The sequence below is a fragment of the Talpa europaea genome (assembly GCF_964194135.1).
Source record: "Talpa europaea genome assembly, chromosome: 3".
In the NCBI taxonomy this organism is placed as follows: Eukaryota; Metazoa; Chordata; class Mammalia; order Eulipotyphla; family Talpidae; genus Talpa; species Talpa europaea.
In genome coordinates this window covers 21,372,410-21,400,331 of record NC_140069.1, presented here as the reverse complement: position 1 = coordinate 21,400,331, position 27,922 = coordinate 21,372,410, and the positions used below count along the sequence as shown (strand labels likewise).

The window sequence follows — 27,922 nt, the reverse complement described above, 5'->3', positions numbered from 1 at the left end:
CTCTTCATTTATCTCTTTGAATATTTTCTCTGTTCCTACATCTCTCTCCTCTCCTTCTGGTATTCCTATAACTCTTATATTTCCTTTCCTCATGGAGTCAGATAGTTCCCGAAGTCTTTCTTCGTTCTTTTTCCTTCGTACTTCTCTTTCCTTTTCTGTTTTGGTTCTTTTTATTTCTGTGTCTTCAAGATTACTTATTCGTTCTTCCATTTCATCTATTCTGCTTTCATTGCTTTTCCCAGAATTCTTTAGTTCTTCCATTAATTCTTTGATCTCCTGCATTTCTTTTACTTCCCTCTTTAGGGACTCAATTACTTTCTTCTGACCATTGTTTTCCCTCTCTAGGGACTCAATTGCATTCTTCTGATCGTTGATTATTTTTCCCTTATCATTGTTTTCCTTTATGACTTCTGTCAGTTTTTTAATCACGGCAATTTTGAATTCTCTTTCTGGAAGGCTCAGAAATTCTTCCAAGTTATTGTCGTTGCAATCTGGGGGCTGGTTTTCTTTTTGTGGTGTGCTTTTTCTCTGGAGAGTTGCTAGGTTGCGTGTGGTTCTTCTCCTCCCTACTGTCTGTTTTCTAATTTGCCGTATGCGTTGGGACACTGTGTTGTTGGGACTGGCCGGCATCTTGGGTGGGCTTCTCTGTTCCCCTTTGGTTCCTCCAGGAGTCATCTGTCAGTTTCAAGCAGTCTTTACTGGAGAAAGGTCCCTGTTCTAAAATGCCGATGTGGGGACACACTCCCCTGTGCGCCTGGTCTGCCCCGGCGGTGGGTTCCTGCTCCCCTCTGGGCTTGGAATGCAGGCCAGAGGGGGTCTGGTGTGGGCGAACTTCCCCCGCTCACCTCTGGCTCCTGAGGAAGCCTTCTGCAGGTAGTCTTTACTGAAGAAATGTCCCTGTTCTAAAATGGTGATGTGGGACACACTCCCTGCGTGTCTGGTCTTAGGCACACTCTTCTGCGCGCCTGGTCTGCCCCGGCTGTGGGTGCTCGCTCTCCCTGTGGGCTCAGACTACTTGTTCAGAAGGGGCCCGGTGTGGGCTAACTCCCCAGCTGGCCACTAGCTCCTTCAGGAGCCTCTGCTGGCTTCAAGTTGCTAGGTGGCGCCAGAGATCTCTCCTAGAGCCCTTGGGGAGCTGATTTTCCACCCCGTGGGACAGGGAGCAGAGCGGGGATGGTAGGGTACACCTCAACGGCTTTGGGGTGCTGTGTCTGCCTTGTGCCCCACCATCGTGGGGAACCCACGCCCCTAATTTCGTGCCCCGGGTCTCAGTTCCAAAGCCCTCAGTTCCAGGACGCGGGCTGTAGCCCAGATCAGTGGTCTGGGAATGGCGCCTTTTGAATCCCGCTCCCCTGCCTGGGCGCCTTGTTCCTGCTCACTCAGGGAGGGCCTCCGCGCGTCTCCCCGCAAGCCTAGGTCACAGGCGCGGCGACCTGGGCAGCTGCGATCCGATCCGTATCCGCGTCTGCTTTTTCAGCGCGCCGCTTTCCTCGCAAGCTTACTGGGCGGCCGGGGCTGTGTGCTGGTGCTGGTCTCCTCCTGGGGGGTGGGCTCTCTTTAATGGCGCCTGGAGCTCACCTCTGCGGCGGATCCTGCAGGGTTCTCCACAGCTCCAGTTCACGGGGTGTGGTGGCTGCAATAGTTCCTTTCCACTCACAGTCCCGCTTGCTGCATCGTTTGTTCTTGTTGGCCGTTTTGGTTTGTTGTTTCCCTCCTCTCTGCCGGTCGGAAAGTGCCGACTTTGTGGGCTGGGGAGGGGAGCAGGGTTCTGCGCTTCCCTCCCTTCTGGTCCTCTTTTATGGCAACTTTCTTCTTCGGGCAGTTTGCTGGAGTCGTCCGTTTATCTTCCGTGTCCCAGTTCTCACTGGGACCTGCCGCTTTTCCTCCCTATTAACTTTTTTTAATGGGAGATCCTACTCTCAACGTCTCCTCGCCGCCATGTTGCTCCGCCCCCTGAAATGATCTCTGAATCCATTTATTTAACAAGCACCTTCAGAAGATTCTAACTCAAGGAATTTATTAAAGAAGTAGAGTTTCACTATCTAAGGGTTTAGAGGACTCACTCTATAATGTAAGAGGTTTGTTTGTCAGATTCAAATTAGAAAATTTATTCTGTGGGAAAAATGAATGGTATCTCCCATAGTGGACAAATGTACATGTATTTTGAAGGATTTAATTTTTTTTACAGGCATTAGAATATGGGGGGATGCCAACAAAGTCCGAGGAAATTTGGTTACACTTTCAGTTTGGCCAGGAACCTATCAGAACAGAAAAGATCTAAGTTCAACTCTCTGGCATGCAGCAATTGAGGTAATGTAAACAAATTTATAATTATCCAAATTATCGAGTATAGTTTTCTTATTCTGTAGAAATTGTGAATCTTAAAATGTTATTGAATTCTGTTTCTTCCTTAGATAAAAACTTGTGAACTCCTAAACTGAGTAATTAAAGAGTGATTAACTTTCTTAAAAGATTTTGCAAGCTCCAATTGCCATTGGGTTTTACTTTGTGTTTTTCTCCATTGGTTTAAATAGTTCTTATGTCCTTGCTTTTCCAACATTAATTATTGCTTTCAGGAATGTTGGATATGGGGGTGGTATGATCCTATACCTCTGAATCTTATACAGTATTGTAAACCAATGTTACCTAAATAGAAAAAAAAAATGTTTTTTAAGTAATTATCACTTTCAGGTTCTTGCCTCGTAATGCTAGCTGACTTCCAATGGTTATTTTGCTGACACCAAAGGCAAGAACTAAATCTTCTGTGCTGTATGCTTTTCATTTTCTGATTCTTTAACTTCACTCATAAAATAATTTTTTTTAGTAATGGTTTAACAATTTTGCTAGCCTAGTGTTTTATTACAGTGGATTCTACTTAAACTAGTGAACATCTCTGTTGAATGTTGTGGTCCACTATAACCAGTTTAGTTATCTTTTTTCTAAATAAATCAAATTGGCAATAGAATTTTACCAGCAAGAGTAATAAAATCCGGTAACCTTGTTATAATACTAGAATGTGGTCAGTGACTAATAAATACTGAAGTACATCCAGTGGATTTTGTGACTGGTATAAAAAAAATCTCTTTAATGCAGTTGTGTAATGAATGAAGTCTAAGGTATCATATGTAGTGCTGGTCTTACCCCAATAAACCACGGTAACTGCAGGGCTTCATTTTTAATATAAACTTGAATAGAGGGGCCTCTCTGGTGGCACAGCGGATTGAACACAGTGCTGTGAAGCTGTCCGCAGGCTCTGCAGAGCGGGTTCGATTCCTGGCCGGCCAGGGAGATTCCCACTTGGCACGGCAGAACTCTCCTGTCCCACCTGCTGCTCCCCTCGGCAGTGTATTTTGGTCCTTCTGCCTGTTCTGCTCCCTGCTCTGTCTCTGGTGAATTCTCTCACCCTCCCACGCCTCTGGCCTATATCCCAGTGCTGCTATAAATAAATAAATCTTAAAAAAAAAGTTGAATAGGATGAACAATGAATTAAATTTTTCCTCCTGAAAGTGTAGGCGTGATTAGTTTTCCTGTATTTGTTGCATGCTTGCTCCCATTATATAATCTTACAGGAGTCTGACTCAAAGCATTTTATCATTGCCCTAGATAAATAGAGGAACCAATACAGTCTTACAAAATAATGTAGTAGCTGGCTTTGGAAGGGCTGGATACCGCATTGATGGTGAACCTTGCTCAAGTAAGTTTTCTTGGCATAGAGTCATTAAATGTAGTCACTAAATAAAACTAAATAAAATGTGTTAGAAATAATTATTGTTTGTCAATTCAGTGTGTAATTATCTCTTCCTCGTGGGCACTGGCAGACCTCAACAAGCTAATTTACTTCAAGATACTGAGGTGCTAAAGCAAAAATGGATGAGCATTTAAGAATAACTGCTTGTATGTTAATGATCCAAAAACTCTAACAGCAACTTAAGTTCTTGATGTGACTGGTATTGGTATCATCCCACCACCTCTTTTGCAAAAGCATAGAAATAACTGTGACTATGGGGATATGACACTATTTTATGCTTCCAATTTAAGGAAATATAGCCTCACCATTCATGTTAAAACCTGCAAGCATGCAAAAGTCAAAGGGCTTGAGCAGTTAACCAGTACTATTTATAAAGCTATAGGGCATGACTCGTAATGTTAATTCTCTGGTTCTATATTTCCTTTCAAGGTCAATCTAATCCCAGGGAAAAGTGGTTTAACAATGAAGCCCATGGAGGTTTATATGGTATCTACATGAATCAAGATGGCCTTCCTGGATGCTCTCTTATACAGGGATTTACCATTTGGACATGTTGGGATTATGGAATTTATTTTCAGGTAAATGTGATCCAAATGATAGTTGTTAATTTTCTTTCATGATTGCATTTTGTGCTATGTAACCTTCAAATTGTGTTACAGACCACAGAGAGTGTGTATATCTACAATGTGACCCTGGTTGACAATGGAATGGCCATTTTTTCAATGATTTACATGCCAGCTGCTGTATCTCACAAAATTTCCAGTAAAATAGTTCAAATTAAGGTAAGAAGTGCATACAACCACACAAGGAAAAAGAAGCAACTCTGAGAAGGATAAAATTATTGAAGGCCTAAGATTGATTTCCTTAACTTCAGGCCTGGTAGTCCAAACCTCTTGATTTTGCACTCATTGCCTTCTGCCAGGAAGCTCTCTAACCATCACACCTTTCCTCTCCTTTTCTTGCTTATGACCTACTAATTTTGCCATTAGTTAACTTTTTACTTCCTTTATGAAGTCTTTCCTGAACCAACCTAAGTGGCCATTGACATTCCCTCTTCTTGTTCCTGCTGTTCCCTGGACATGTTTCCACTAGAGCAGCATTACATGGCATCATGGATATGCCTGTCTTCCCTCCCACTTTTGAGTGTCATTCTACTCATGACAGAAATCATCTCTTTTTCATGTTGGCTTAATAAATGATCTGCTTCTCAAATTCAGAGGTTTTGATTTACTACAGTAGCATTAAGTATTATTCCTTATTATGTTTACTTTTAGAAAAATCTATTATTAAAGATTTGCTGTTTGAATTTTTTAATAGAATTCATTGATTGTTGGAAGTAGCCCTGAATTTAATTGCTCTGATATCCTTACTAATGATGACCCCAATATTGAACTTTCTGCTGCCCATAGAAGTTCTAGACCTCCATCAGGTAAACATTTTGGGACTTTAATGTTTGTATTCATATGAGTGCATATTCAAATTTCACTAACTTTTTCCTTTTTATAAAAGGTGGGAGAAGTGCGATTTGTTGGCCTACCTTCGCTTCTGCCCATAACATGGCACCTCGGAAACCCCATGCGGGGATCATGAGTTACAATGCCATCAGTGGCCTTTTGGACATCTCAGGCAAGTTTAAACATAGCCTTTAACAATTAAGTTCTATAGAGAATTTGTAGCTCTCAATGTCATTTAATGTTGTTTTTTAAAGATTGATTTATTTATGCCTACAAGAGCTGGGGTATAGACCAGAGATGCGGGGGGTGAGAGGAATCACTAGAGACAGAGGGGGAACAGAACAGGCAGACCGACCAAAATACACTGCTGAGGAGAGCAGCGGGCAAGAAAGGAGAGGTCTGCTTCGCCATATGGGTTGCTTCCTGGCTGGCTGAGGATTGAACTCTCGCTGCAGAGGCTGCAGATTGCTTCACAGTGTGGTGCTCAACCCCTTGCACCACCAGGGAGGCCCAGTGTCATTTAATGTTTAATATTATTTAATTATTAATATTTCATTAAAAATAATGATCTAAATTAATCTGTGCAGCAAGACAAAGAGATCAGACATCAAAATTAATTTCAAGAATGGCTCCCTGGCAAAATTATTTACATATTAAAGAATTGACAATTAATTGTCCCTCTGAAATAACTGGAAAAAGCTAGATTGTAAAAATTGTAAATTATAAATTGTAAAAATCTTGTCATATAATTAGGATTATATTGTTATCCCTTGATAGTTGAATAAACTTTAGTTCATAGAACTTAAGTGTCTTGCCAAACTCTCACACCTTTTGACAAAGTTATGATTCTAATCAAGGTCTTACTTGAGATCCACTGCTCTGTCACTGAACCAATTTGCCTCTTTAAAATGGTTATTTATGAATTAATGTGGTGTGCATAACCGTTTTCATTTTGCCTATTTAAAACTGTCATTCTGTATTTCAGTTTGGTAAATCTCCCTTTCATGAAAAGTTTATTTTTTGCCTCCCCCTTCCCACATGAAAAGTTTAACCAGTCTTCTCAAATCAGTTCTTTAAACTAGACGTCTAAGTTGTGAATATCATTTCTCAAAACTCTAAGTCCCAAAGATGCAAAATAGTAATTATCATCATGATAAGAATGTCAGTGTTACTTACAGTGATGCCCCTGCCAAAAGTGGTTTAGCATGTCACATAGGTTTTAGTTCCACATCTATTGCTTTAAATAAAAAATATGCTCTTTACTATTATAGCTATGATATGGAAATAAAAATATCCTTATGAAATGAAACCTATGGACAGAAATTCTCAAAGGAATACAATTAACTTTTTTCTTTTATATGATACAGTCTTAGCAGGCAACATATGAATGCTGTTAGTCTTAGGTTAGTTTCCCTAGTAGAAGACCCTTAGAGGAAGATTTTTGTGCTAGTGTTTTCTTGAGAAATGCTTGCAGAAGGAAGCATGGAAGCAGAACAGGACAAGGGAAGCTGTTAAACAAGGACATGGTGAAAACTGGAGAACAGCTGCCCTTGATCCCACTAGGGCCCCAGAATGAAAATCAGTCACATTTGAGGTGGAATTGGTCATTCATACCCTGATACTAGTCAGTTATTGATTACAGCTGCTATGGTAGGAAGGGCCTTATTTCCTGGGTAATGTGACTCCTATATGGCCAAAACTAATTTTTGGAAAAGAGGGCCGCTTTGGGATGTTAGCAATCAATACTCAGAGAGATGGTTGTGCTAACTTGTTTCTACTTCAGTGCATTCCTTGAACCACCCCATCTACCTGCATGACCTCCAGACACACAGACCCTAAAATTGGGCTTCCAGGAGTGATGGTGAATAGCTTTTCCTACTAATACCCCTATTTTCTATGATTTGGGAATTCAGCAGCACATAATAACTTTCTTTCAGGTGAATGGCATCTTCTTGCAGGTTGTCACCTCCAGAGCTGGCATTGCACCTGTGCCTTCAAGAAACTATTCCAGCAGCCTGTTTGGCTGACGGTTCCTAAATACCACAACATGTATTAGTCTGGCCGACTACTATACCTCTTGGATAATGTCATGCAGTTACATCACTCAGTGAATCCTAGCATGGTGGTGGCAACTGAGTGTGTATAAAATGGAAAGGAAAACCCATAGTAGGAATGCAAATTAATCCCAGTCAAGAAAAAAGTGTTATACTATTCAGGGCAGAAGATATCTGATGTAATCAACTTTAATTCAACTGACTGGATCCTTGAGGATTGGTATATACAGGAGACACAGCTCTGGTTCTGTGACTGTCAGGTAGCTTCATGAAACTCGCAGAGGCCCATCTCCTTGGGCCTGTGTATATACTCCATTTCCACTACAAGACTGCTCAGTTCATATAAGAATTTAGGTATCTAAGGGCAGGGATTAGCTGGCCATGTCTTTGTGTACCTCGTTTCTTTTATGCTTCTTCTATAGTGGAAACTCCTTGATAATCTGTAACCTGCCCTTTGTGTTCACAGAACCATCCATAGGCCTTTCTGCCAGGCTTTCCTTTACCTAAATATCCAGTTCTGTTCATTCCAGGCCCCTGACCAGACATCCAGCTGTCGTTTATCACTGTCTATAGTCCAGGAGTATCCTGACCTCAGACCACATCTCTCTCCACATAAAGTAGATGATCCTTTACGCTGCCCAGACTTCTACCCAGTGGTAATGTCTCCCCATACCACATTCTTTCAAGACCACTCCTGCTTCAGGCTGAAATTCATTGACCTCACATAATGGATTCATCCCAATATGCCTATTTGTCAGAGCTCTTTAATCACTTCATAGTCAGTCATGAAAAATCTCACAACTCTGCTTCATTTATCATGAACAATCATTTTTTTTTCAAGTTTACAATAAACCCTGATGGCAAGATAGAGAATACCCCCATCCATATTGGCATACTGCCCCTTATCCAGCTTTATATTCTATCCTCCTTGAAATCTGCTATCACAATTAACTCCTAGACACATCCTCCTGATTCCTGATTCCTGCCATTATTTCTGCTTTATGCATGCCTGACTAGGGAAGTTCTAGGTCTGCTTTGGGTTGAAATGGGCTATACACCAAAGAAGCTAAAGGCCATAGCTCTACAGGACAAATAGTGCTAGACTTTTCTCCCACCTAGGGTTGGAACTCCATTTTCAAGGTAGTGTTAAATGATGTTTTTGGTGGAATATACATGAAATGAAACAGGTTTTAACACTTCGTTTAGAGAAGATAATTATTTTTCTATTATTTATATTATAGGTTCAACATTTGTCGGCTTTAAGAGTGTTTGTTCGGGTGAAACTAATGTGGTGTTTATTACTAACCCATTAAATGAGGATTTACAGCATCCAATTCATGTGATGAACATACAGCTGGTTGACACTACTGAACAATCAAAAATATTTATACATAGACCTGATATAAGGTAAAAATAATGAAAACTCAGTTTTTTCTTTCCTGTCTTTGTAGTTTTCATTGTCCTCTTTCCTTGCCATACTGAAGGAATTGTTCATTGCTGTAAAAATTTAACCAGCATTATGGAAATTGAGAATGATTTTAACTTGAAGTAACTAAGCCTTAATATGTTTATTTTACTCATACTGTTTGTTCCTTGCATCATAATTACCACCACCATTAAGTAGAAACACAGAGATAGCATCAGAAGTATGTTTTGTATTAGTAATCTCCATTAATTATCGCTGGGAATAAGAGAAATTTCTGTCATTTCTTCCCTTTTGTTTTTCTTTTTTGTTTCCTATTTCTTTCCAAATATCTTACCACATGTACTGCAACATATACTTGGAAATTAAATGTTGGTCATTATAATCACTGTGATGAAGAATATACAAAAACTTAGAACAGTGACTTTTCAACCAGAGAAGTCAGTTGGTATCAGAATATTTCTAGAAACTGAAATACTTAAAGCTTAAGTCTTTAAGGACTATAACTGTTACTCATTTTAAAAGGAGGAGACCAGGAATTCAGATATAAGATAGTATTGGAGACAAAAAAATTTCATTAGAGATCTTTGATCATGTTGATATTGGGAGATATCTAGGAATAATGCCATCTAACTAAACATCACTTCAGAGAAATGTATTGTTTCATAAATAGTTTGATTTCATCTGATTTTGATTTAATGACAATACCATATCTTGTCATTTAATAGTTGTTGAAATGCAGTGATTTTTGGTTCTCTATAGAAGCCTCTGCCCACCAAAAAGTTATTAGTTCCTATTTAGTTATCAATCCATCTGTCAGATTTAATATTACTTTAATATCTAGGTCATGAAGAAAATATCACATTTTGAAAGTTAAGGTCTTTGAATTCTGTGATTTTGTTAGGCTACAATTGACACTATCCCAGTTCTCTTTTATAAGCAGTTTACCCAGTCCCTAAATGCTCTGAATGTTGCCAACAAGAATTCACATTTGCCCTCTTTTCCAGAAAATTGTTCTTAGCCAACTAGGAATAACCGTAGGATGTTAAAGAGTTTAAACTTTCTGTACCATCATCTCCTTGTAGCCTACAGAAAATGTTTAATGTATAATTGAGTAGAAGAAACTCAATGTGGAAACAACTTTGGACACAATGCATGATCCAAAGGTTCCCATTGGAGCTGGTCTTCGGACCATCATCGTGTCTCTCTCGTTTCCTTCCCGTGTGTAGCTTCTCTCCTTTTTTAGGGACTCTCTTGATTAACACACTTAAACACAAATCCGCATCTGTTCTTTTGGAACCCGAAGTAAGACATACCCTTAAACTCTTAAAGTAAGAGCACTGGACAGTCTACCCACAGATTATTCACAAAAGCAGTCTGCACATACTTGAATACAAAGGACAGTCAACAAAAGAAATATGTCCGAGTCACCTCAAAAACTAATGCAGCATAGGGCCTCCCTGGTGGCACAGCATTTGAGCGCTAGGCTGTGAAGCTGCCCGTAGTCTCTGCAGTGCTGGTTTGATCCCTGGCCACTGGCGAGGGTCCCACATGGTGCGCAGACCTCTCCTGCCGCGCCCACTACTCCCCTCAGCAGTGTACTTCATCGATTTGTGTGTTCTGCTCCCCGCTCTGGCCCTGGTGAATTCTCTCACCCACCCATGCTTCTGACTATACCCAGTGCTTGTATATATAAATAAAAAAATAAATCTTTAAAAAATAAAAAACTGAGGCAGCATAGTCGGGGATAACTTACAGCTTCCTGTCTCAGTTACAGCAAAAAGGAGAAATATGCTAAATTTTCTCTAATAGATCAGAACTTTCCACTATTATGTTGTTGCTTTAAATCTGGAATAAATTATATTTCCCTATTGATAGAATATATAATGGGATAGTATAAGTGCACTTATGTATACTATAAAATGTATAGTACATCAAATTAAGCAGCTACTTTATTTTTATAATCAGTTAGCATTCACCAGTCCACGTAGCTCAAGATCAAGGCAGAATACTATCTTTAGTTGAACTAAATGATGAGTTTATAGTATCTCATCTCTCACAGTTCGGGTAATCTACAGAATGGTCACTAGAATATATAGCATGATTTTCATAATCCATGTGTACCTGTTTATATAGACACAGACAAAAGTCTACAAGAATACTAATCCGCAATTGATGATAAACCTAAGAAATTAAGGTAGGAGGGTGAAGGGGTCTGAGCTTTTATTATTAATATTTAGGTTATTTTATAGAAAACATACAACATTTTGTAATTTTTTAAAAACCTGTTAAAAAAAGAAAGAAGGGAAAAATAATAAAGACTTTCCTGCTAACAGAAGATTTTATATAACCTGCACAATATAGTTAACTGTTCACCAAATGTGTGGGGCAATAATATATTTGAGCAATGTAAAAATATGAACTCCATCACTCAACAAAATATGGAACATAAAATAGAATTCTAATTTTATATCCCACGTGTATAACTTATCCTTTTGAAATGTTAATGAATTCATAATAATAGGCCAAGTCAACACAATGGAAAAACATGCCTCATTACAATGCTAATTACATATGCTGTTTGGTCCCACTTTGAATCCTTTCTGAATTAAGATTCAATCAATCAATTTTTGGATACCTCTTATCAAATACTCCGGTGTCTTCAAATGCTATCTAGAAACTGGGGAGGGATACTGTATCAATGTACACATACATTTCTCCTTCTCTCCATAGTAAGGTGAATCCATCTGATTGTGTAGACATGGTTTGTGACGCCAAAAGAAAATCTTTTCTCAGAGACATGGATGGATCCTTTCTGGGGAATTCTGGTTCAGTGATACCTCAAGCAGAATATGAATGGAATGGAAATAGCCAATTTGGAATTGGAGACTACAGAATCCCTAAAGTGATGCTCACATTCCCAAATGGCAGTAGAATTCCCGTCACTGAAAAAGCACCTTATAAAGGTTCCTTAGATCTTATTCTATTAGTCCTCATGTTCATGAAAACAAAATGTCTCTTTTATTTTTACTGGTTGATGTGCGTCAAGAATATATTTTTCATAATCTTAATATAACAAAGAAAAGATTAACTGTGAATGCTTTTGCAAAGAGACTCCTTTTAATTGCATATATATGCATGTTTCTAGGAATTATTAGAGATTCAACCTGTACATACATCCCAGAATGGCAGAGCTATCGGTGCTTTGGGATGGAATATGCAATGATGGTGATTGAAAGCCTGGATTCTGACACAGAAATTCGGAGACTTTCACCAGTGGCTATTGTGAGCAATGGTTATGTTGATCTCATTAATGGTAGGTGTTTGGTGTATACAGACCGTAGCCCCTCAAAGCATTCACTGTTCATTACAGGCACAGAGACATCTCATGAATTATGTATCACATCAAACTCACAAGCATCAGAATGCCCTTGCTTTCCATTTGTAACAAAGATCTATGTGCAGGAGAGATACTTGACTCTTAGAAGCTCCATGTATTAGTAAGCCAGGACTGTATTCCAAATTGGCCATTAGAAGAAGAAAGAGATACCTTGAGTGATTTTCATATCTGTATTGCTAGGTATTGTTGGCATAGATATTGTTATGAATCCTTGGAAGTCTTAATCTTGAAACTTTTTTTTTCCTGATACTTTTGACTGTCAGGGCATCTTATCAAGCTCGAAAGTCTAGGTTCCTTCCATTGGACCATGTGTGGTTCTAATATAGAGATCTGAGTACAATGTTCTACATAAGAACTTAGATTGACTACAAGTCCAGAGTTTTTTTTTAATAAATCAAATGAATTTCTAAACATTTCTAAAAACAGAGAGCAAGGAATCTGTGTATGTGCCTAAAGTGTCATTGGGGGCTCAAAGATTAGTCCTTAATTAGGTTTAAAGTCTTTCAGATGTGATGACACATAACCTAGAACAGAAAGATTTCTGTGATTGACATTGTCATCAGATGTACTAGTACATTCTAATTTTTCAACAATAGGCAGCACCCAACAAGTTCACTGTTTAAAACTGGTTAAAGAGTAGAATGAACTGAATCAGGGGTGTCTCAGAGTTAAATGAGATTAATTAAATCTTTCCCCTCTTCTCCTGCCCCAACATGCAATCTGCCTGGTTTCTATCACCTGCAGTCAACACAGTTAATGAACCCATGGTTCAGACATACAGGTGGCCATGTTTTCCAGATGCAGGCTCTACTTTTAATAAATTAACTCTTTTTAAATATGTATCTCAGCATAGAGCTAAGAAAGTGGATTTCCATCCCAGTCTCATTGCTGATAGGTAGGAGAAATGATCAAGCATTTTCTTCCTCACCATGTGGCCTAGATTTTAATCTGATTTTTAAAATAGAGATCCATGTAAATCTACTATTTTCTTCAGTGATCTTATTGTACAAATTCTCAGCACTCTAGTTTACCCTGCTTAACATGGCCAGTGTGGGAGTAAGGATAGTAGAGAGGACTTGCTTCCCTGCTTTCCTTTTTAAGCCAAGGTTTGAGAAATAGATGAATGCATCATTGGATGGATGGAAATGGATCTAAATGCTCAACTTAATCATTGAAATTTATTTTCACTATTATCATGGAGATGTTGTACTATCTCTGTTCCTAGTGCAGAAGGTGAACTTTCATTTTATATGGATTTAGGCCCACAGGATCATGGCTGGTGTTCTGGATATACTTGCCAGAAAAGGCTCTCTCTGTTTCATAGCATTGTGGCACTTAACAAGTCTTATGAAGTTTACTTCACTGGCACCAGTCCTCAGAATCTTCGACTGATACTGCTTAATGTTGACCAGAACAAGGTAAGGGACAATAAGAATAATTTCTTAGGAGTTATTGGTATTGATTCTTTGCATGTAGTTCCAGGTGCAAGGGGCTTTCCCCCCTCCCCGCCCCCATTCTCTGAAACATCAGTCTTATAGATGACTTGCAAGGATCATCAGTGTACTACTAATAAAGGAACATTAGTTCAGAAGGATTTTTTTTTAAAGATTTATTTATTTATTTTTACAAGCACTGGGTACAGTCAGAAGTGCGGGAGGGTGACAGAATTCACCAGAGACAGAGCGGGGAGCAGAACAGGCAGACTGACGGAAATATACTGCTGAGGGGAGCAGCAGGCGTGGCAGGAGAAGTCTGCATGCCATGTGGGACCCTTGCCGGCAGCTGGGGATTGAACCAGTGCTGCAGAGGCTGCGGGCAGCTTTGCAGCCCAGCGCTCGACCACTGCGCCACCGGGGCGGCCCAGAAGTTTTCATCAGTTTAAAACTTGTATGACTTCTCCCAGTATACAGTGCTCCATACATGAAATGTGACAGTGAGGCCCATGATTTGTGTGATTAGCAAGCAAATCTGCATTTTTATATAAAAACAGTATATATCCAAAATATAGTTCAGTGGTCTACCCTGCCTGCCCCTCCCTGCTAGGCTTTTCTAGTTAGTCATATTCTGAGCTACCTTTTCTTTTTATTTATAGTCCTTATATGCTGATTTTTATTAGTCTTACTACCAAAATTTTTGAGAAAGAAGCGAAGCATTGTTTCAACATTAAGTCTCTGATCTTTACCTGACTTATACAGAATACTACTAAATTTCCTATTCCCCCCTCTACCCCTAGAGTTAAACTTTTTTCTCTTAAAGAAAGTCTTACCTTAATTTAGAAAAATTTCCCCAATAATTTCTTTCTTACATTGCACATTTCTACCAAAAATCATTGAGTTAAGTTATAACACCTGTATGAATGGTTGAATCTCCATTTAAAAGTCCATTTAAAAATCTCCAGTATTTATCTGAAATCCACAAAACTTTGGTTTCAATATTTTACAGGAGGCATATGTTGTTGAAGGACATTTTTAAATGCAAAATTCTAAATACTCTGTTTTATGGTTCTCATAAGATACAAAATGTTGTTTATTTTTAACAGGCTGTTCTGGTAGGAATTTTTTTCCCAACACTTCAGCGTCTGGATGTCTATGTGAACAATGTTTTGGTCTGTCCCAAAAATACAGTATGGAACTCCCAACAGAAATACTGTGAGCTTACTAGACATCTTCCTACAGGTATTTCCTTAGAAAAACATAGTACATATCATATGCATACCTCATTATACATGAAACTCTTTGTACTGTTTCAACATTACTATTTTTAGCTCCACAGTCATTGACAAATGCATGAGAAAATAAATTTTCATTCATGACCCATCAAGTACTAAGATGTGTTCATTTATAATGGGTGTGTCCTGAAAAACCACTCCTGATAGAACTCTTCTCTGCACAAATGCAGATAAAGTTTTTTCTTGTGTATATGTGGGAAAGCCTTTGCCTCCTGGGATCATTTATATTCTACATATTTAATTTAGTTATTCATATGTATACAGAAGATTTTGCTTAAGATTTTTACCCTAATTTTGGTTTACTTCTATTTCACAGAGATCAGAGTCTAAATAAATTGGCAGATACCAAAAGTATTGCCAAGAAGAGTAGTTTAACTACTATAACTAGTTATACTAACTAGTATAACTAGTTATATAACTAACTAGTTATATAACTAACTAGTATAACTAGTATATACTAGTTTAACTAGTATGAACATTATGAAGTAAAGTAAACTCTGGGTTTAAATGAAATAAAAGGCTAATGTCCTTATGAGGCTAAATTTACTCATTTATCAATATTTGCTTTAGGATTTATCTGTGCTCATTGAAATATTTTTGTTAATAGAACACTAATAAGGCCAATCCATTCCATTCCAAATGTGATTCTTATGATTTTTAGATATTCCCCACATCTTTGCTAACAATCATATAAATGTGTCATCAGTCATAATATAAGGTAGACGTGAAAATATGGATAACCCATCTATAGACAGGTACTATTTCTACTAATTATATGAATAGCTAATGTTTACATTTCTGTGTAGGCATTGTTCTAAATGCTTTGTGTATAATAATTCATTGTTCTATATTTTCATAATAACCCTATGAAGTACAGATGAGAAAACTAAGACACAAGGAGGTTATTTGCCAAGGTTACTGCCCTAGCTTGGGCTGCCATAACAAAATGTCATACATAGGGTGGCTTCAAAACAAATTTATTTTTCTCACAGTTTCTACAGGCTGCAAGATCGCGGTGCTGTTATGGTCAGGTTCTAGTGAGAGCCTGGCTCGCACATGGCCACCCTGTCAGTGTCTTCACGTGGTAGAGAGGGAGCGAGAGCCAGTTGTCTGGTGTCTCTTCTTATATCCATCATGAAATCCCCACCTTTGTGACCTCATGCAATCCTAATTTTCTCTTAAAGACCCCATTCTCAGATACCCTACATTTTGAGGATCAGTGCTCCAACACATGAATTTGAAGAGAACAGATCCAGTCCTTAGCAATGTGAACTCAGGTGGGGCCATGCAAAGACTTGAACACAGAGTCTGGCTCAAGAATCCATGCACTTAACTGTTATGCTATATTGGCTTCCATAAAAGTTGAAAGGGTCAATATTACCATTTTATATATAATTGATTGCGTATATTTACAACTTAATTTTCTTATTTAAAAAAATAATACCTTTGATACTGAATACTCTGTCATTCAAGGTCTGGAAAATAGAAACTATCTCAACAGGCAGAATTTCATATAGGAAATTGGCTACACAAGTGTTGAAGGGCTGAAAAACAAATACTACCACTGTCCTCTTATAGATTGTGTTTATTTGAAATAGCATTGCTTTAAAAATGAACATTTTTCTTTAGCACTTAGAATGTAAATAATGTTCCCATATTATTAACCTATACATATTTTTTTAGACTACCCAAATGTTTTATTATTATCTGTGTCTCTGTTTCCTTCCATTACTGTGACGACATGAGAAGGTGACAAAGGATGAATGGTTTATGCACCTCTAACTGTAGCTTGAAAGCAGCTTCAATTTATAACACAAAACACACTCTTCAAATATACAGAATGGATAAACCAAACAGCATCTAGAACTTACACTAATAGATATTGAAGAAATATATAGTAAAAATGAAATGATTTCTTAACATCATTGCTATGAATATCTGTTATATTAACAAGAATAACCATCTTTCTGAACTTTTAATTTCCTTTTCTTAGTGTCACTATGAAATGTTATAAGAAGCTATAAGGTCTCATTCTGGTACAATTATATCATTCAGCCTTTGGCTGAATACGCATTAATGGATTTATTACCTCTCAGACATTTTTGATACTCTACCATAAAATTGTGTATATATGCGTTCATTTTAAATGTATAATAATCTCAATCACTTTCAGAATATGAAGTTCCCTAATAGAATTTGTTTTGTATTAACCAAAGATTTTTAAGACTGAAATGTAAACCTGTTTCATTGGTGTAAGATCTTTCAGAGACACATTAGCTTATACTTCATTTGTATTACATACGTTTGTCATTGGTAAACATAGAATCACTGAATTTTAAATGTTCTTTAAGAGTTGTTACTGAGTACTACATAAAACCCATGGCTAGTAAAGTGAAATTTACATTTTTAAATTATCAAATGCCTTTGGCCAAGGCTTTAAAATCCTGAGCATTTAAATAGTATTACAACAGGGGCTCCTGGCTTCATATTAAATTTTAATTCTCATTTGTACTACATTGTTAGCAGGTTATTTTTAAAAGTAAGTGTATTGTATAATTATTATGAATGGTATCATTTAAATTATTGGCTTTAATTCTGAATGTCCATTCTGTAAGTGTTTTGTTTTCAGGATATAAACTTTCTTATGAAGGAATGACAATGTTGAACTTTTTTAGAATTTCCTAAATTTTAACATATATTGAATACTCATGGTGATGGTGTTACTTTAAATGTTTTTAACTGTTCTTTTTGGGCTCTTTTTCCTTCCTAGAACAATTCCTTCCTAACCTGAGTTCTACTGTTCTTGGTGAAAACTACTTTGATCCAATTTACCAGATGCTTTACCTTTTGGTTAAAGGAACTATACCTGTTGAAATCCACACCACTGCAGTCATATTTGTTTCCTTCCAGTTACCTACTGTAACAGAAGATGACTTCTATAGCTCTCACAATTTGGTTAGAAATCTTGCTTTGTTCCTGAAGATACCAAGTGACAAAATTCGTATCAGCAAAATAATACGAGGGGAGAGTCTGCGGAAAAAGAGATCTGTGGGAGTCACAGTTGAATTAGAGATTGGTGATCCGCCCCCTCAGTTCCTAAGCAATGGCACCACAGGTATGAATAGTAGATGGTTGAGATCAAGAAATGTAATGACCAAATTCATGTCAAAGGTAACCCTAGTATGGCCTTGTAAGCCAAGCCTCAGGATTTCCCACCAATTTAACATCCAAAACCCAGTAAGAGTCTAGAGACCATGTTCCCTGCCCTACTCCTACAATGCCTGACTATTTTGGGATTATGAAGAAATTCCCACATTTATTTTGTTTTTGTAGTGATTAATAAATTCAACAAAAGGATTTGTTTTAATATAAAGGATCTGAGAGGTAGCCTTATAGTTGAGAGATTAAGGATGAAAAATAGATAATTAAAAGAAGAAATAAGAATGTTCAAGTCTGAAGAAATTGTTAGTTATACTTTGGTTCATTTGGAAAAACTGAAAAATGTCTGATAGGTCTGCAGGGAAAGAGCCAGGAAGGGCAAATGCTGGAGATGATTTTGAGAGGTAGACAGGTGCAAGGTCATGGGAATCCAAAAATATTGCTCCTCTTTGCAAGCCAAATGGCTGTGGACTTTTTCCTAAGGAAAAGAGTAGACCCTTGTTGACTCTGAGCAGTGGAGTTGTAGATTAAATTTCTGTATTTTTTTTAAAGATTTATTTATTTATTTATACAAGCACTGGAGTATAGTCAGAGGCACGGGAGGGTGAGAGAATTCACCAGAGCCAGAGTGGAGAGCAGAACAGGCAGACTGATGAGGTACACTGCTGAGGGGAGCAGCGGGCAGCAGGAGAGGTCTGCGCGCCATGTGGGACCCTCGCCCAGCAGCCGGGGATCGAACCGGCGTTGCAGAGGCTGCGGGCAGCTTCGCAACCCAGCACTCAACTGCTGCGCCACCGGGGAGGCCCCTTAAATTTCTAAAGTCACAGAATGATTCTAAAAAATGCAAATGTGCAAGAATATATTCTGTCTTTAATTCCTGTGATCACCCCTTTCTTTGTCCCTTACTTCCTCGACCCCCACTTTCTAGCTATCAGATGAGAACTCAACTATCCTATCAGAGTTATCTTTGCTGGTTTAAATTATTTCCTTATGGCGACTCAGTTTGGGAATTTGGGTAAATGGTTAGTCCTTCATATTTTCTTCCTCTCCATCTTTTCCTTCTAACTTGGTATCTAAATACCGAGGGACTTTCCTGACCTTGGACTCTTATGTTGCCCTCTTACCATCACAGTATCTATTGCAGGGTGGGTGGTCATTTCTTCTCTGTGCAGTTGTACTTTTCTCAATGTGCAACTGTATTTTCGGGCCTCCTGATGTGCAGTTGCATCTCCAGCCACTCATTCCCTACCATGCTGTGTAGCACAAGTACCCTCACGTAGGCTTTTCCCTCCTCTAAATGAGGCTTTGGTCTCTGTCAAGAAGGTTAGTTTTAAGACCCTTCACTTGTACAAGTCCTCGAACAGGCTTTAATTTTTAAGGCCCTGTGAGAAGTCCATTTAATAACATGGTCAAATCATTGAATGTTATAATAAAAATGCAAAAGTAAAAATTTTGCACATTCACTTTTTAAAGAGTGCCTTCAAATTGCATACATTTCATACCCAGACATCTGCATCAGCCCTCTGTCTGTCCAGCATGCTTTCCATACAACTCCCAGGCTCTCTTTTGTATAAACCTGGATTCTGGGTGAAGTTCTCATCTTCTGTCACTAGGGGACGTCTCTCATTTCCCCAGGAGATTTGCTTCTCTGTGTTGCCCTATGCACTGCTACACGGTCATTCTGGAATTCTACCAGTTTGACAGGCACACAGTTATTCCCATGTGGGATTAACCTGTGGAAAAAATTGCAAGAATGGAGGGAAGTATTGATCAGCAGTCTTTGTTGAAGGAAGCGGGAAGCATGGGCTTGTGTTGTAACCAGATCTCTCCTGTGTTCTCTGCCTAGTTACAGGATACTTTCCTCTATCAGTTCTGTACTTCTTTGTATCTACAGGATGAAGACTTTGAACTCAACTTAGTCTGTTAACTTACTCTAGGAGTTGTAGTGATACACACGGATATTGCTCACCAACTCTTCAAACTCCCTAGTAAGACTTTACTTGCAGTGGGGGCCAATATTTATCATACTAGCCACTCAAATATCAAAAAAAAAATCCCAGTGGTTTATCATCTATAGTATGTGATCTAAATTTCCACAAACACCACTCCTCTTACACCCCCATCCCCTTAAAAGCATTTTCATCTTGTTAGTCATATTTTTCCAATCTAAAATGGAAAACAGGGTGGGGGAGGGACAGATCAATGGTATGCTCACCAGACATGGCTGGCATAGAAATTCAAGTCTTTTTTTTTTTTAAAGATTTATTTATTTATGCATACAAGAACTGGGGTACAGGCCAGAGGTGTGGGGGATGAGAGGATTCACCTGAGACAGAGTGGGGAACAGAACAGGCAGTCTGACTAAAATACATTGCTGAGGGGAGCAGCGGGCGAGTCAAGAGAGGTCTGCTGCACCATGTGGGTAGCTCCCTGGCCGGGGATTGAACTTGTGCTGCAGTGGCTGTGGATAGCTTCGTAGGTTGTGTCTTACCTCTTGCATTACCAGGGAGGCCCTCATGATTTAGCCTTAATGGAACAAACTCAATATCCAGAGTCTTCAGTACAGGAATCTGGTCATGGAAGGTGTTGATACCTAAAAACAAGGCCTCAGTAAGGTCTACTGTATACCAAAACATTATTCTGGGAAAGTTATTTTAAAAAAGGTCACTGACTCCAGTGTTTAGAATGAAGTGAAAGGCAGAGAGAACAGATCTGGAAAGCCAGTAACGTCCCAGATGATGACTGACTGGGATTTCAATGGCAGAGGAGACATAGATATTAGTAATTATAGAGTGGGGGATGAAGAGGTGAAGTCAAGAATGGGATCAAGCAAAACTACCAGACTTTGATAAAAGGAATATATTGAATAGAGGTGCTGTTTCCTAAGGTAAGGAGCAATATGGGGACAATGGGTGTAAGGGAACCTGACAAGGTAGAAGAGAACAAAACTACCTACAATGTGAAAACTAATCTTGAAAATAGTAACAATTTGTTAGTAATTTAATAATAACATTGACTACTTCTTAATATGCTTATTATAAATTTCACAGTGCTAATGATTTTTCTACTCCAGAATTGATGTTTTTTATTGATATGTGATGATAGGCACTCATGATAGTGTTTCACTTCTAAACAAAGAATGACACAGGATATGTTCAAATATATTTTCATTATGCTTTCATTCATTTATTTGTACTTGTTTTCTCTATCTTTCTCTCTTAATTTGGCTTAAAAGCATACAAAAAAATTGTTATTTTCCTAACCTCATGAATATGTCTATCATGTTTAGCTTATGTACAGTCAGAAAACTGTAGAATTCTCTTTGCGTATAACAATGCAAAACTTGTGAAAAACTCTCATGTATTCCCCAAATCATAAATTCTTGTAACCTGTATAAATATCATACTACTTTCACCATAGGTCAGATGCAACTATCTGAACTGCAAGAAATTGCTGATTCTCTTGGACAAGCTGTAATTTTAGGAAAAACCGGTAGTATCCTTGGATTTAATATATCTTCCATGTATATTACCAATCCTATCCCCAACCCAGGTGATTCTGGCTGGATTAAGGTAAGAAAATGCATCAACTAAAATGCATCTTAACTATCTAAAATATTATTGCTTATTTCTAATTTTAACTCCCAATTTCAAGGCAGTAGAGAGTATGTCTTTGTAACTTATTGTTGGCTCATTTTTATGGTATCATTAAAATGAAAAACTAATTGGAAATGAGCATATCTTCTAAAAAGTATTTACTGGTATAAAATGTGCTCTGCTTTAATAATTTTTCTTAAATATGACCTAGAGGGAATATTGTAATCATATAACTCACATATGGAGCATATTTTTAAACATGAATATTACCCTTAGCTGGGCTAAGATGAATTTTGTTACTGAATGTAGAAGATCATGTGATTATATCACCACTCATGACCATTCCAGATGACCACCCAGCCAGTCGAGAGGTCTGCATTTCCTGTTCATCATGTGGCCTTTGTGTCCTCACTCTCTTTGATCACTCAGCCCGTGGCAGCCCAGCCAGGGCAGCCATTTTCTCAGCAGCCTTCAGTAAAGGCAGTAGATTCTGATGTAAGTTACAACTCAAACCTTTATTTAAGTGAAGGTAATAAAGTGTATATTGTAAAAGGCAACCAATGTCATTAACCTGGAATACTGGCAGCTTTAGGTTAGCACTTCCCCTAGGGAACTGGAATAATGCCTGTAGGTACCATCTTTTACTGTTGTAAAAACATTTGTTTTCAAATGAATTTTGTCTGCTTGTGTAGGAAAGGGACCTACATTTAAAATTTGTAATAAGGCATTTTTAAAAAGCAAAGTTTTTTAAAAAGATTTATTTATTTATTTATGCATAGAAGAACTGGGATACAGGCCAGAGGTGCAGGGGGTGAGAGGGTTCACTAGAGACAGAGAGGGGAGCAAAAAAGATGGATCTACTGAAATACACTGCTGAGGAGAGCAATGGGCAAGACAGGAGAGGTCTCCTGCGCCATGTGGGTTAGCTCCCTGGCCGGGGATCGAACTCCACCCCTGCACCACCAGGGAGACCCCCTCTAAAGAAATAAAGTTTTACAGATCTTAAAAAGAAAAAGCATGGGAAACAGGATAGTTATGTTTCTCCACTATTTTTTTCTTTAGGGTAATTGTGTATCCGTTGGGATCACTTCACTAACATTAAAGGCCATACTAAAGGATGCCAATAATAACCAAATCAGTGGTCTTAGTGGAAATACAACAATTCCATTTAGCAGCTGTTGGGCCAACTACACAGATCTTACTCTTCTTAGAACAGGTGAGTTTTGGATCTTCAGGCACATACCCATGAAATAAGGACAATTATAATTGAACAAAACATTCCATAATCTGGCCAATAAATTACAGAAATCAGAACATTATACTTCATTTCAGAAAACATTTATTCTAGCTTACAAAAATATATTTAATATGCAAGGTAAGATAAATGAAAATAAGCAATTAAGGAAAATAGAACATAGAATTTGAAGCTAAATATCAAAATGATGTCATGAGTCCTCTCTCTCTCCCCTTTCTTCCTTGCTATCTTGTTTGCATTTGTTCATCAAATGTGGTCTCAGTCCCCTGATTATACACAGTAAGGATGGCCAAATAAAGTGGTCTCTTCATTATTGTTAGATTAGTTAGCCGATTTGTAGATGAACCACTGTAAAACTGGAATAACTACAAAGCATGTGGGAGAAAATTAACAAAGCATCTTTTTGAACACTTCTGGTAGGTCCTACCCACAAATCCTGCCCTGTGGGAAATCACCTCGCAGATTAGATTAGCTTGACAGTGTCTACTTAAAGCTCCATAAAGAGCAAAGCAGGGGCCACCAGAGTAGAAGAGATATGGGCTGTGGTTTCTAACACAGAAAATGGGGATGTGAGAATTAGCTGAGAAAAGGGTAGAAGAAGAAAGTAAACAGCTCAGATTTAATCTTTGATCAACATGGATAGTATTACTAATGGATAATCACCTTTGGGACATTATATCTAGCTACTTATGTCATATTTAGTGCTTGTTTCAGTTGCTATTGCTACATAACGAATCAAATGTAATGGCTTAAAACAATGACCATTTCATTTGCTCATAATAGCGTGGGTTAGAATTTGGGGAGGGATTGCTCATATGTCCTCCATGATGTCTGGGATTTCTGCTGAGGATCTTTTATAGTTGGGCATGCAGGGGGTGGTTGGCTAGAAGGGATTGATGGGACTCACATCCCTAAGGTCTTCACTGTGGATTTTTGCTGGGTGCTTTACTTCTCCATGGAGTGGTCCTTGCACCAGTCTAGTGTGGACTTTCTTTTTTTTTGTTTTTTAAGATGTATTTATGCATACAAGTACTAGGGTACAGACCAGAGATGTGGGGGGTGAGAGGATCCACCAGAGATAGAGTGGGGAACAGAACAGACAGACTGACTGAAATACACTGCTGCGGGGAGCAGCGGGTGAGACAGGAGAGGTCTGCCTCACCATATGGGTTTCTCCCTCGCTGGGGATCAAACTCGTGCTGCAGAGGCTGCGAATTGCTTCATAGTGCAGTGCTTAACCCCTTGCACCACCAGGGAGGCCCTAGTATGGACTTTCTTAAATACTGAAGAAAAAAAACCTAAACTTAATACACATCAAGTCGATATGAAAAAATGAAGCCATTCAATGTTTTTCTTTTTCCTCCTGACTTATTTCACTTAACATAATCTCTTCCAGCTTTCTCCATATTGCTGCAAATGACATGAATTTATCTTTTATGATCTCTGAGTAACTGGAATTATTCCATGTTTTTCAGTCAATGAAAATCCAATTGGAATTGTATGAAAACAGAAAAAAAAGAAAAACAGAAATCACATATTAGGATTTTTTTCTAGGAAAAAATTATAAGATTGAATTTATACTGGATGATGTTGTCCGGGTGGAGTCCAGGACTCTCAACCTGCCAGCACAGTCTGTCTCCAGTGGTGGGGGCAGCGGTGGCAGTGGTGGCAGCAGCAACAGCAACAAAGCATCAACTGTGGGCACAGCTGCCCAAATAATGACCATAGTAATTAGCTGTCTGGTGGGAAGAATGTTGCTCTTGGAAATATTTATGGCTGCAGTTTTGATTTTGAGCATAACTCTAGGTAAGTCCAGTTCATTTCTTGTAAAACGTACATTTCCACATACAGCATGAGATACCAGTGAATATTTACAAAATAAAGATTGAGTCAACAGCCCTTGTGCTTGGCAGCACTGCAGACACAAAGACACAGTGTCAGCCATTGAGAAAGTAATAGCCTCCATCTGGTAGCATGTAAGTGGCATATAGCCTCAGTCGTGGTTTATAAGAATGTGTGGAATGAGAAGTGCAGATAATGTCAGGACTCTTTCTGCTGCAAGAGGCAGAATCTCAGCTTGAACTAGTGTAGGTAGTAAAGTTAACTCACTTAACCAAGAAGTCCAGAAGTAGTCTGCCACAGCCAGAACCACAGGATTCAACACGGTTATCCAGAAGCTGGTTCTCTCCATCACTTGCCTCCATTTTCCTCAGTGGTAGATTCACAACCTGGCAGACTCTTCACCATCATCCCCAACTCTATGGCAAAGATACCCTAGGATATTCATGGCTACATTCTTCCAGCCCAGCACCTGATACAGAAAGAACAAACCACTTTCCCAACACTTCCAGCAAGAGTCCCAAAGAATGTCATTGCCAGGACATAGCCACACCGCCATTCCTCAACCAATCAATGTGGCCACAGATGCTGTGTTCAAATTAGCCTGGCCTGGGTCACATGGAGTGAGGCACTGAGGGTGGTAGGACTATTGGTTTTTACAAAAGGAAATCAAAGTACTGGCACCAGCAGTGGCAGGCAGACAGAGATCATGACTATTCAGGAGATTAATAGGAGGGAGAAGTCCTGGAATAGTTAAAGATGGTTGCTGATGTCACTCCATCAGAGTACTTTATCAAGAGGCTACACAGAATGAGTAAGATAAGGAAATGGAGGGAAAGTTTGGAGGGAAATGTACTGCAGAACAGGGACATGATAAATTCAAAGTGAAAAATAAGACATCTTCAGTTTTACATGTTCATTTCAGATTCCTCATCTTCCCCTTCCCAACATGCTTCTCTTCCTGCTACCCCATCCCAGTTAACTCCAGTGCCATCTTTCTGCTCTCTCAGGCTGGTACTTCTTAGATATCTTCAAGTTCTACATTTCTTCAATGTTCTGGGTCATCTGTGTCCAACCACAATGTCTCCCATCTGTCCTTCCTTTAAAGTCTTCCTGCACTGCTTACACCTTTATTACTTCCCACTTGACCTACTACAATACAATAGTGTCCTGCTTCCAAATGCCTCACTTTCAGCCTGTCCTCCATACTGCTGTCAGATTTGTCTTCCTGAAACCATGTAGTGATAAGGTCACCACAAACCCTTAATGGTTCCTTTCTACATGCTAATTATATTCTACACCAAGGGCCCTGAAACCAGTCTTAAAGATTGCCTCCTTGTACTCAAACCATTCTTTGAAAAGACTCTTCTATTTTCATATATTTGTGTATATATATGTATATCTTATATATATATTTATATATATATGCATATGTAGGGATTTATAACTCTGTGTAAAAATCAATCTCTCTCAATATATATCTCCAAATAGCAAAAGATGATAAATATTGTCAGTAATAAGGCACGTAAGTATTGATAGATTCTTATATTTGAGTCAAAATGAAAATTAAGAGAAACACTTAGGAAGAACTTGAGGTGGGGTAAGAATTTCAGAAGGATACTGAGGTATCTCTAGTAGTAAAAGACAAGGCTATTTTTTAAATTTAAATATAAATATGGTCAGGATGAAGGCACATAATAAGGCTGTTTCTGGGAGTAGCAGAACAACCAGCGGCTGGGGCTCCAAGAATAATCCTTTCTTCCCTCCTAAGGGCAGAAACTAATTAGGAGCCAGCTGTCAAGGGGGAGAGGGGCCTGGTGTGAAGAGCCTTGGCCCTGCCTCTGCTCACTGAACAGAGCAGGAAAGGTTTGGAGCTGAGGGACTGGAGGCAAATGCCCAGCACACATGCTGTTGTATTATATGCAGTTTTCTTGTCTCCAGAATTCTAATAAGAGTAAAACCAGTTTTTTCTTTTATAATAGCACAACGGGTATTTCTTAGGGTAGTTTTTTCTTCCTAGAAGCATTAAAAAAGGTATACGTATTGCTTACAATGGATACATTTTGCATTTCCTTATTAAATACATCATTTGCTAATTATTTTCAATCGCTTTTATCCTGCTTGTTCCTGACAGCTTCAGAATTTTACAAAATTCAGAACATTTTATTTTCAATCAATAGTGAATCATGTTGTTCCTGGTGTGTTTTTATTAGCAGGTTGTTTACAGATTTAAAAAGTTAATCAAGTACTTCTTTGCTACTAAACAATCTGTCATTCTTCAGTTAAAACGTAAGATTATTTAAACGCTATTGTCTTAGACCTTTGGGGCTGGTGTAACAATATGCACATACTGAATGACTTGTAAACAACAGAAATTTATTTCTCCCAACTCTGAGGACTGCAAGTCCCAGATGAGGGTGCCAGCGTGGTCAGGTGCAAGCCCACCATGCAGGTTGCAGACCATGGTAACCATTAATAAAATGAGGTGCTGGGTTGGTTTCTTTTAATATCCCTTTGTATGCTGAATTAACAATATTTTAATATTAAAAACATCATGAAGTTTCACTAAATGGCATAACTGGAATGTGAAAAATGCAGTCTATAATAGCCACTATTCTCTTTTCACAATTCCATAACAAAGAGCACACAATTGATTCTAGCATTAAATTGCTAAACTTTGAAATACTAATGTTTAAAACTCTTGCCCTATTTCTTATACCATGAAATAATAGAAAAGCTAAAATTAATAAAACATTTTAAATCATGTTATATGTTACTTCTACTTAAAAAATGTTTGCCTTATTTTCACTTTTCAGGAAGCAACTGAAGTGCTGTCCTGAAGAAAGCTGAAAACAAAAATTTGAGAACTACTTACTTATGAGCTATTTTGTTGCACAACAAGAAAAAAGTCTATAGCATCTTTATGGAATATGCTAAAATATTTTTATAATATATAAGATGTACTCATTAGCATTAATCATAGAAATTGAATTTCTTCAAAATACAAATTTCTTTTGATTCCTTATATTTGTTTTTTTTTTTTTTTAATGCTCGCCATCTCTTTTTTTTCCTTTAATATTTATTTATTTATTTATTTATTTATTTATACAAGCACCGGGTACAGTCAGAAGCGCGGGAGGGTGAGAGAATTCACCAGAGCCAGAGTGGGAAGCAGAGCAGGCAGAAGGACCGAAGTACACTGCTGAGGGGAGCAGCGGGCAGCAGGAGAGGTCTGTGCGCCATGTGGGACACTCCTCCGGTGGCCG

The 27,922-nt window shown here is 38.4% G+C and overlaps 1 protein-coding gene across 1 annotated transcript in view; it reads left to right on the top strand.

Annotated features, from left to right (window-relative positions):
* Positions 1–26,534, top strand: part of PKHD1L1 (PKHD1 like 1) — a gene marked incomplete at both ends in the record, with an annotated part of 139,420 nt that extends 112,886 nt beyond the window's left edge. Inside the window, 17 exons of the mRNA XM_084229761.1 lie at positions 2,189–2,310; positions 3,604–3,694; positions 4,178–4,326; positions 4,408–4,530; positions 5,066–5,177; positions 5,258–5,374; positions 8,498–8,663; positions 11,413–11,645; positions 11,828–11,995; positions 13,340–13,497; positions 14,619–14,754; positions 17,578–17,922; positions 21,387–21,538; positions 21,911–22,057; positions 22,625–22,778; positions 24,372–24,623; positions 26,428–26,534. Of these exons, the coding sequence (XP_084085887.1) occupies positions 2,189–2,310; positions 3,604–3,694; positions 4,178–4,326; positions 4,408–4,530; positions 5,066–5,177; positions 5,258–5,374; positions 8,498–8,663; positions 11,413–11,645; positions 11,828–11,995; positions 13,340–13,497; positions 14,619–14,754; positions 17,578–17,922; positions 21,387–21,538; positions 21,911–22,057; positions 22,625–22,778; positions 24,372–24,623; positions 26,428–26,534 (2,732 nt within the window). The remainder of the gene's footprint in view (positions 1–2,188; positions 2,311–3,603; positions 3,695–4,177; positions 4,327–4,407; positions 4,531–5,065; positions 5,178–5,257; positions 5,375–8,497; positions 8,664–11,412; positions 11,646–11,827; positions 11,996–13,339; positions 13,498–14,618; positions 14,755–17,577; positions 17,923–21,386; positions 21,539–21,910; positions 22,058–22,624; positions 22,779–24,371; positions 24,624–26,427) is intronic.
* Between the last annotated feature and the right edge of the window lie 1,388 nt (positions 26,535–27,922).